The 11,354-nt window shown below is 35.6% G+C and overlaps 1 protein-coding gene across 1 annotated transcript; it reads right to left on the bottom strand.

Annotated features, from left to right (window-relative positions):
- Nucleotides 1-1,476: 1,476 nt before the first annotated feature.
- Nucleotides 1,477-3,218, bottom strand: LOC128875131 (larval cuticle protein A3A-like). Its single transcript, XM_054120497.1, has 2 exons — nt 3,207-3,218; nt 1,477-2,178 (listed from the first exon to the last, which is right to left on the bottom strand). Exons 1-2 carry the CDS (start codon nt 3,216-3,218, stop codon nt 1,477-1,479), a joined length of 714 nt encoding a protein of 237 aa, XP_053976472.1.
- Between the last annotated feature and the right edge of the window lie 8,136 nt (nt 3,219-11,354).

Here is an 11,354-nt window from a genome sequence, read left to right as displayed (position 1 = left end):
ATTCTTATAGGGTTTCTCGTCCTAAATACAAATCTGAAAGTGAAATTGCTCCATCACTTTTAGTTTTCGAGAAATACGAGATTTTGTAAAAACGGACGATTTTTAGAGAAAACGTGGTACTACTTGAAAACTACGAACGCTAGGAAGTTCTATTTAGTCTTCAAAAATAGAGGAGTGTTTTCTGAATATGAAGACACATTCCTTTAGAATTATCTGCTCTTTTGAATGCCTATAAATGAACACCGAAGTTCAAAAAGGCGATGATGCGTGAAGTTTTCACGAAATACTTTTGTATTTTAATGAAGAGTTATTCACCTAGATCGATTTTACACTACGTTATCGGATTCTGCAAACATTTCTGGAGAGAAAACCACCCGCGGCAAATGTTGGAACGGTTTCTAATCCATACTGTTTGACAAAACAAACAAAATTCAATCTATAATTGTATATTTTGTTGTTCATTTTTAATGAAAACTGCTATCTATAAAAAATCTCTCTTTAGAGCAGAGTTTACCCCCCAAACACTAACTTAAATAACAAAAGATTAAAGTATCGAAAAGTAGAAACATTAAGCTTTAAAATGGTTTTCTATTCGTCAATGAGGGGCGAATTTTATCGAAGTTACGAGAATTTGATAGTTATTATTAAAGCACGTGTCGACGATTGTGTAGAACGCATGACAACAGCCCTGGTTCACCGATATAAAGCGAGCGAAGCCTGCGCGCCGGCAAACAGAATTCGTGCGTTCTAAATTAATATTTTCTGGATCTGTACGAACTAGAAAACGTTCCAACATTTACCGCGGGTGGTTTTCTCTTCAGAAATGTTTGCAGAATCCTATAATGCATAGTAAATTCGACCTAGACGAATAACTTTTCATAAAAATACAAAAGTATTTCGTGAAAAGTACTCGCGTCGGCAACTTTTTGAACTTCGGTGTTAATTTACAGGCATTCAAAAGAGCAGATAATTCTAAAGGAATATATTTTCACGAAAACACTCTTCTATCTTTTAAGACTAAAAAGAACTTTCTAGCGTTCGTAGTTTTCAAGTAGTACCACGTTTTCTCTAAAAATCGTCCGTTTTTACAAAATCTCGTATTTCTCGAAAACTAAGGGCGATGGAGCAATTTCATTTTCAGATTCGTATTTAGGACGAGAAACTCTACAAGAATCACCTCGTGGATATCGCGGAATTTAAAAAAAAGTTTAAATTTGTTGAATCATGATTCACTTGTCCTAATCAGACAAATCCTCTAAAACCCAAATTTCACTCATCCAAATCCTTCCTCCATCCCACCATCCCTCCCGTTACCCAACAAGGATCCCCAATGGGAAATGATACCAAATAACCACACCAAAAATAACAATTCTGATTCACTTGTAATGATTTTAATTGGTCGCAAACAAGTTTGCTAAAAAAATAAATAAAGTTCAGCCTAAGTCGATACCGTTAGCGGCAGGCCACCAGCTCGCATTAGTAGTAGTGCGTGGGGGCGGCGTAGGTGAGGGCATGGGCGGACGCGAACTTGGCGAGGGGCGCGGGGTGTGCGGCGTAGGCGATGGGGGCAGCATGGGCGACGTGGACGGGGGCGGCGTGGGCGACTGCGTACGGCGCTGCGTAGGAGGCGGCTAAGGGAGCGGCGTGAGCGACGGCGAGCTTAGCGGCAGGGGCGGCGTAGTACGCTTGCGCGTAGGGGGTGGCGATCTTGGCGACAGGGGCGGCTAGGACTGGCGCGGAGGCGGCGTAGGTCACTGGAGCGTGGGCGATGGGAGCGGCGGCCACGGCCTTGACTGCGACGGCGGCCGGTTCCTTGCGCACTACTGCGTTGAATCCGTTGACCGAGTCGGCGGTGTAGTCGACGATGCGCCTGGTTCCGTCCGACTCGAGGAGGGAGTAGCTGCCCTGGACAACATCTCCGTCGCGAGTTTCCTGCTGGCTCTTGGCGTCACCGGTCAGGCTGTCGTGGACATCATAGGCGTAGCTGTATTGGGGATGAGGGTCGAAGTCGGCGTCCACTGTCTTTGTTACCACGGCCTTGGCCACAGGTGCAGCGGCGTAGGCGATGTGCGCAGCTGGGGCGTACGACAAGGGCGCAGCTGGGGCGTACGACAAGGGCGCAGCCGCAGGCAGGAGTCCGGCATTGGCGGCACCCACGAAGGCCACGAACACGACGAGCTGAAATATCGATAACGACCATTAGTTTTGCTTGTTTTACCAGTCTCTTTTCTATACAGGGTGTCCCAAAAATGTTGTAACACCTTGAAAGGGGTGGTTCGGGAGGTGATTTGAAACAACTTTTTCCTTCGCGAAATTGTTGTCCGAGGCTTCGTTGAGGAGATATTAACGAAAAACACTGACCAATCAGAGCGTGCGGATACTGTTGGAGCGCTCGCGGTAGCGTAGGCTACGCTCTAGGCGGCCGCGCTCCCCGACCAATTAGAGCGCGAGTATGCCAATGCAGCGCCCGCTGATTGGTCAGTGATTTCTTTTAATATCTCCTTAACGAAGCCTCGGACAACATTTTCGCGAAGGAAAAAGTTGTTTCAAATCACCTCCCGAACCACCTCTTTCAAGGTGTTACAACATTTTTGGAACACCTTGTATATGTAATACTTTACGCGGTAATGAAGTAAGTAAAGATTAGGTTGGAAGCTAAGGTCTAAGAGGTTCGTTCGAATTTTAACAAAGGAAAAGCGATTTTAATATTTGGCTAATCGTCCTATGGTGCCTATAAGTAGCACTCGTTAGTACATTACGGTGCGGGAATGTATTTCCCTCTCTTTCTAGGTGTACTCTGAATGATATGCGCATGCGTCAAATTGACCAAGCCAATAGGAAAGTGAAACTCAAATAAATGATAATCGTCCTTTTGTTTTGAAGCAGTAACAGGTTATGATTGCTAAAAGTGTGAGGTATATCTTGTTATCGATTTTCCTATTAGCAGATCAGTTTAACGCATGCGCAAATATCATTCAGAGTACACTTAGAAAGAGAGGAAGATATATTCCCTAACCTTTACGTTGGAACGGGACCTCTCTCTCAGTTACCCATATAGTAGTATTATATATATATGCTCTTTTTTTTCTTTCTATGTTTCTTTCTTTTTTTCTTGTGCACCTCGTTAGAGGCTCCGAGCAGCGACGATTGATCTGACCAACTCGATGGTGTCGAGAAAGTTGATCGAGCGGAGACCTTTTACCCACCTTGAAGGCCATTGTTGAGAGAATTTGGTTGGTTTGGATCGACTGTGCGACTGATGATGCCAAAACTTTATTTCGTCTGCTTTATATACCAGCGTTTTGGGCCACCACCATCCCTCCCACCACCGAATCGCGGAGGTTTTGCCGGACTTTGAAAGTTCGGCAAGAGATCGTATCACACGTGGACGCACTTGAACTTGGCCGGTACACGGGGATAACCATACGTTCACCTTCGCGATAATTTGCTCGATCTCGAAATAGACGAACTGCAGCGGATAATATATTTATAAAATCAATTGCAAGGTAAACCCGAACCCTATATGCAACACATATATTTATAAAACCAATTACAAAGCAAATGCAAAGCTAATATTATAAAGCACGTATACTTATGAAAGCAAACGTCGAAGTAATTTGTGTTTTGTAAGAATGCAACGATATTTGGTTTATATCATCGGATATTTTTCTTCGTGTTATTTGTTTCGAAATTATTAGGTGTAGAAATAAGTTCGGTGCCTTTTTATTATATACTCGATGTTTATTTATAAGAATAAGGAATACAAGTTATGTTTCAAAGTAATCGGTATTACTTTGTACACAATTCTTTCACTTTTTGGGGAGTTGGCGGATTCCGTTTCTATTAAAAGATGATGGTTTTGACTCAATAAACTCATTAATGCTTTTTTCGACTTTGTAGGAACCATTTACTAATCACATCTATTATATATATTATAAACTTATCGATTTCGAGGTCTTGTGTTGTCCATTCGTGTTCTAACCTCCGAGTAGAAATAACTCATAGAAATAAACACGTTAAGCAATTACATATGGTGAGTTAATACGTATAATATAAACTACACTAAAATCCTTAAATAACTATCCAACAGACTTCTTTGAAAGATTTGAAATGAGACTCAACTAAGTGATGTTGTAGCGACCGAAAAAGAAGCTTGACCATCATATCACGTTAAATAACAAAATTAACAAAAATTCTTTCTCACCGAAACATGCGTCCCATTTTACCATGCAATTTCTATATTTGCAATTTTGCATACGGCCGATAGTTAGAGCTCTGTAACACTTAGGCTGGGACACCCTGTATGTCAATACATACAGGGAGTCCCAAAAATATTGGAGGTTCTTGAAAATGGTGGTTCGGGGGGTGATTTGAAACAACTTTTTCCTTTGGGAAAATGTTGTCCGAGGCTTCGTTGAGGAGATATTAACGGAAAACACTGACCAATCAGAGCGCGAGCATGCCGGTGGAGCGCTCGCGGTAGTGTATGAGCGCGGTCGCCTAGCGCGTAGCCACGCCTACTTTGGGCGCTCCACCGGCATACTCGCGCTCTGATTGGTCAGTGTTTTCCATTAATATCTCTTTAACGTAGCCTCGGACAATATTTTCCCGAAAGAAAAAGTTGTTTCAAATCACCCCCCGAACCACCGTTTTCCAGGACCTCCAACATTTTTGGAACACCTGTATATACGTCTACCTGATTGCAATTTTCTTAACATTTAATTAACATTAAGTATGCCATAAAATGAAGTGATTCCATTTCGAATTCATTCCCTGAAATCTAAAATATTTCCACAGTTTCATTAACACACTGTTTGTATGGAAACGCGGTAATGAAATAATTAAAGATTAGGTTGGCCAAGAGGTTCGGTCGAATTTTAACACGCGAACGAAAAGCGATTTTTCTTCGACAAGGAAATATCTATATTTAATAACATCATCTCGATATACCTCCTAATTAACCCTTTGACTGCGAAGGCGTACACATACACCCTTAAGAAACAGACACAGAGAAATGTTTATGTTCGTTAAATTAATTTTTGAAAAATATTAGTTTATAGAGGATGATGAGACGAAACTTTTCTATATTAACAGTTTATTCATGGGACGTTTAGTTTTAAAAATAAAAATTGAAAAGTTATAGGTTCGTTGCAAAAGTTGAATTTTAGGAAAAAGGGTCTTCTAAGTTCTCAATTTATACCTTTGAAACTAAACGTCGTACGAATAAACTGTACATATAAAAAAAGTTTCATTTTGTCATCCTCTATAAGGTAATATTTTTTCTAAATTCTATTGTTCGACTGTTGTTTTGTTTTCTTTAAAACAACAGTAACAGGATACAGCTGTACGTTTATAAAAGACTCCAATTGACGATTTTCGACTTTTGAACGTGACTATCTTGGAACTGCCACGTTAATTATATTATTAGGCGTAAATATTAATTCTGTGCCTTCCTAACAAGACAAGTTCTGCAATTGTCAGACGGCGAAAAATTTTATTACGTTGGATATTAAAAGATATCTTTGTTAGTTTCTAAATGATCACCTTGTAAGACATTATATGAGGCATCTTGTATATTCTATTGTACTTTCTAAATTAGAAGGACATTAGGAATTAGTCGTGAGAAATAAAATGAAAATAAACGAAAATGAATGTAAAATGAAAAATGTATGGAAATGAATCAAAATAGAAAAAGGAATTACTTCAAATGCACCGTCATTAATCGAGTTATTGAGTTAAACTAGAAATTCGAAGTTAATTGGTAAAATTGACAGTCTTGGTAGTCTTATAAGGGAAGTTCGACAATTGTTGCACGTCGAGAAATTTTAATTTTTGCAAAAACAAAGTTCACTCATTCAAAGTTCTCATTCTTGCCCAAAAACGGTTTTAAGAGTTGAAACGCCCCTTTCGAAATAATTCTGATTATTTATATTTTTGCTAACATCCCTGAAACAATAAGAGATATCGACAAAATTTTAAATACAAAATTTAATTGTTTTTATCATTTTGTAACACGGTATTAAGAAATTTAAGAAAAATTTATTTTTAATAATATTACCTCCACCATAAATCTTCTAATCATTCGTTGCATAAAAATTGCGTTCGCAATTTTGTGAACGTTTTCATACCGTGCAATTTTCGTCCAACCAATTTTGTTGCATGTGTTTTGTATGCTAGATTTTGTCTAGAATTCTCGACAAAAATTTGAAAAAATCACAACTCTTGATTGGATAAACTAGTATTAATTATTAAACCGTGAAAGAGTCTATTTTTTAGTATTTTTGGGGGGAATAATACATAAAAAGGTACCTAATCTTCAAAAATTCGTAGCTCTCTCAATAATAAACATTTTGGATTGCAACTCTTTTTTGTTGTAGATCTCATGAAACCCTATAAAAAATATATAGAAAGTTTTTCTCTAAAGCAAAAACTCAATTTCTTAAAAATGAAACAAAATTTTTTAAAGAATTTTTCTTGCTCCTTGATTTTTGCCAAAATCTTAAAGTGTCTGTCAAAAATTATTTTTCACTTCCTTGGTAAAAATGAATCAAATTTCGTTAAATAATATACAGGAGCAACGTTTGTTATCTATGAGATAAAAGAAAAGAGGAAAAATGGTTTGAAAAAGTGATCATTTTTCAAAAATATTTTAAAGAAAAATTGTATAAGATATGAAATTGTATTAATATAATAATATTACTATTTCGTTCTGAAGAAGTACACATAACTTTTAGTTACGTTTAGCATTTATATACTATTATATATAAAATACAGTCCAGTTATTATCCACATTTATATTAGCAGACTACTTATTAGCAGACCACGAATGTTAATCCAAATTTATATTCAAAAAAATAAAGAAAAAAGACTGAAAGTGGAAAAAACAATATATCTCATCTCCTAAACGGTACAGGATGTATATTTAACAAAAAAAAGAACCCATCGAGGAAGAGGTGAACCAACACGCGGACGGCATATTTCGCAGTCCGTCGATTTTCGAAGTTCCTGAAAATTCCGAGACGTGTCTGGTAGAAACGAGAAATTCGGCGGGTACCAGTTGGTCGCGAAACTTTCGAGCGATACGTATTTGGATCTACCTCGCCGGTTGCGTCACATCTAACGTTGCCTGGCGAAACAGAAGTGGAGCACTTTCATAAAGAAAAAATAGCCAGCTCGAGAGGGGCCAGGCCGTAAGCCGAATCGTGTTGGCCCGCCTCGATCGATCGATCGATAGCTCCGGGGACCCGCCGGGAGGGAACCACCGGCGATCCTGATCCAGAATCAAGACCATCGAGCTTCGTTTCTGTCCTCCGCTTTTACGATGGTCAACGTCACAGTCTGCGGCCCAGTCTGCGTGAAATCAATGTCACAACTTCTATCTAGGCCTTCCGCACTCGTTGCGCACTGCCCGATGGAATTTCAACGCGTTCCTATTCCTAGACTTCCTCTTCGAAATTCCACGCCGTTAAGGGAGGAGGGTCAAGTAAAATTCAAAATTTTGACCTTTTTTGTTCGTTTAGAAAATTAGTTTACCATCTGGAGAATGTGCTCCTACCATTTCAGCTAAAACTTCGAAGTCTAAGTGTACCTACAGAGTTATTAAAGTGATGCGCTCCGAACGGTACACGAAGGACTGTTTTTAGATCCGGAAATTTTAAATGCATTTTTCTCAAAACACAAAATTTCGCGTGCCGTGCAATGTAGCTTAGAGATTTCTCAGCCGATTGCTATGAAACTTGGCAGAAAATATTCCTTAAACTATTCTCCTTTGCATTAACCTAAAGGTTTTTATAAACATTGAAATAAACAATGTTTTTAATCATTTTTTTTATAACATGATTTTTTTAACGTGGCGTGAAATTTTAAATTTGAAATGTTTTCTTTTTTTAAATATACGTTGATGCAAAGCGTGCTACTGTATTTTAACGAAAAATTGGTGGATTTTTGATTTCAAATAATTAGAGTGATCTGTGCGTTGCACGGCGCATTTTCGAGAAGCCAACTTCAAACAGCTGCTGTTCATTCATTTATGAATATTTTTACATAAAACAAAATTATATAGATTATCTAGATGCTACAAAATAACAAGTAATTAGTTGTAAATAAATATATATTACGCACTCTTCAAAAATAATTCGCGAAAAAGCGGTTGTTTACTTGACCCTCTTTCACTGTGAACGCACAAAGAAAAGCATATTTTCAATAACTTTTTTTCTCAGGAACTACTGCATAATATTGTATGAATGTTTTTTTCTCCTAAAAGGTATGATTAAGGAAAGAAAATAAAAATTTTTTTTTTGGTAAAAAATATTTCGTCATTTATTTACAAAATAATATGCATGTGTGGAAAAAAAAAGAAAGTTATCCGCTGGCGCAGGTGATTTTGGCTCTCCTGGTAATCTGAAACAGAAAATCGATAAAGTTTATTAAACTATGTCGTCACACCTATCGTCGGAACCTCCAAGTAGTTGATATTTTGATTTTTACTTACAATTTCACCTGATTTACGGTACAAAAAAACTGTTTTTTTTCCTCTCTTTCACAAGAAACGCTGCCAATTTGTTTATTTTCGATGAAATAAATAAGTGGAGGTTCCGACCATAGGTGTGACGACATAGTTTAATAAACTTTTTCGATTTTCTGTTTCAGATTACCAGGAGAGCCAAAATCACCTGCGCCAGCGGATAACTTTCTTTTTTTTTTCCACACATGCATATTATTTTGTAAATAAATGACGAAATATTTTTTACCAAAAAAAAAATTTTTTATTTACTTTCCTTAATCATAGCTTTAAGGGGAAAAAACATTCATTCAATTTTATGCAATAGTTCCTGAGAAAAAAATTATTGAAAATATGCTTATTTTTGTGCGTTCACAGTGAAATGCCCCCCTTAAGGGGGTATCCTGAATTAGGTCTAAAAAAGAGCGGGTTTTCGTTAATTTTTTTAGGACGGAAAAAAAAAATTAATTCCATCGATTTTTTTATCCTACTTTCATACATATTTGAATAGTCTGTACAAAAAGTTTTTCAACAAGAAATATTCAAATTGAGTCGACTGCGACGCACCTTTGTAGACCACTTCGCAATTAAAACCTCCTATCGGCGGGAAAGATGCAGGTCGTAATTTTGGTTTGACACAAAAGAAAACCAAAAGAAACTTTCTACTTCGTACATTTTTCATCTATGTGAACTAAGAAAGTTCATACAAAAAAAATTGTCTACAACTGTTTTAACAAGTTAAAGTGATTTTTTTTCACCCAAAGAACTCGTTCTTTTTTTTAAACTTGCAGTAATTTCACATTTCACCATTTTTGCGGGTTTTTCTTAGTTCGCATAGAAGAAAAATGTGTCAAATTTTTGTCAAACCAAAATTACGACTTGCAACTTTCCCGCCGATAGGAGGTTTCAGTTGTGAGGTGCTCTACAAATGTGCGTCACAGTCGATTCAATTTGAATATTTCTCGTTGAAAAAATTTGTACAGACTACTCAAATATGTATGAAAATAGTATAAGAAGTTCGATAGAATTAATTATTTTTTTCCATCCTAAAAAAATTCACGAATAACCGGTTTTTTTAGACCTCTTAATTCAGGATACCCCCTTAATTGTTGACAAATTTTTACGCGAAAACAATTTTACCACGTTACCCTGTTTTCATCTTTTCAAGCGTCTAATATTCTACACGTAACATTTATTCATTCGCTGGGAATCTAAAGTTGTATAATAAAGTTAATTCCTTAAATTTTAGAACAATCTTACTTGTAGAAAGGCGCGTTACCCTGTTTTAGCGTTCTGATTCGTAATTGATTTAAGATTTAGACTTCAAGTGCTTAAAATTAGTAACACACGTAATCCGTAGCAAATTATTGAGTGTAGAAATTAATTCTGTGCCTGTATGTACTATTATTTTATAACTATAATTTAAACGAATATACAGGAACATCTAGATTAGTTAAATATTGCACCTGAATCGTCTTCTTTATAATAAAGATTGTGTTAGTCAAGAAACTTCAAACAGTTCAAACCTAATGTCTAGTTACTATACGTAAATGGTGATCACTAGACTGCGGATCTTTATGCATTTATAGGAAATTTGAATGTGCAAGAAACTACAACTTGCAAACAATATGCAAGAATGTAAAAAAGATCGAAAGTAGAGTTCATGTTTTAATATTTGCAGAATAAAATAAATTCCTACTTATAATATGTATATAATAATCCTATTTATAATATGTAATAATAATCTGTATATAATAAAGGTTATGTAGATAAATAAATTAAAAGTACGACAGAAATCAGAAGTACATACACGATGCACTTCGAATATGTTCTATCGTTTAATACTTTTACTTTATTATGTATTACAATTGTTTTTTGATTGATATTTTGTTTCTTTTATTGGTAGATTGTCCGTACTACAGGGAATATAATTAAATTCAATATTTATTTATTTTCACAACATTAGTGTTATTCATTCGTTATTTTATGTATTGGAATTGCTTTTTGATTAATATTTTGTTTCTTTTTGTAATGTATTGTAATGTGAATGTTGGATGAATGTCTATATTTAAATCAGTAGGTATGTGTTTCTATGTTTTATAGTTGTCAGTTATGTTTATTAATTTGTGTTAGTAACTTATTGATTTAGTCATTCAATTTGTATTGCGATTTGATTTTGTCTGATATATTGTGTGTTGTCTTGGAATATTGTCTTGAATATCCTTACATTTTATTGGTATATTTTCTTTACTATATTCATTTCTTGTGATTGATCCATGAAAACGACGAAAAAAAGCTCTTTTAAATTTTGTACAACCTCCGGTGGGATTCGATCTCACGACTTTCCGACTATAACGCAACCTGATTTCTCGCTCACCCATGAACGCCTTCTAGGTTCATACATATTTTAATAATATTTAAGATACGTGAGAAAGACATTATACAAAATATGCACAGTACATGTGGAATATGTTCTATTAATTAATGTAGTAATATTAATACTTCGTTTTGCATAGATGCAAATATCATTACATTATATTTATACACAGTAGCTTAATTATTACTATTACTTTTTCGTATTAGTCTTTTCTATTAGATACTCTCCATACAGTTGGATGAATAAGTTCACTCATAGAAAAGGGACCTAGTAAACCAGTAATTCTACTATTCAATTATAATTGAATTATAATAATATTAATATTGAATTATAATAAAATTATACTATAATATAATAAAATTATAATTCAATATTACATATATTTAAATTATAATATTACATATGTAAATATTATATACTGGTTTTTATCAGGTCTCTTTTCTATGAGTATAATAAAATTATAATTCAATTATAATT

The sequence above is a fragment of the Hylaeus volcanicus genome, chromosome 4 (genome assembly GCF_026283585.1).
Source record: "Hylaeus volcanicus isolate JK05 chromosome 4, UHH_iyHylVolc1.0_haploid, whole genome shotgun sequence".
NCBI classification, from domain to species: Eukaryota; Metazoa; Arthropoda; class Insecta; order Hymenoptera; family Colletidae; genus Hylaeus; species Hylaeus volcanicus.
Note: the sequence above shows the minus strand (reverse complement) of the source record. Positions and strands in the feature narration are given on the sequence as shown.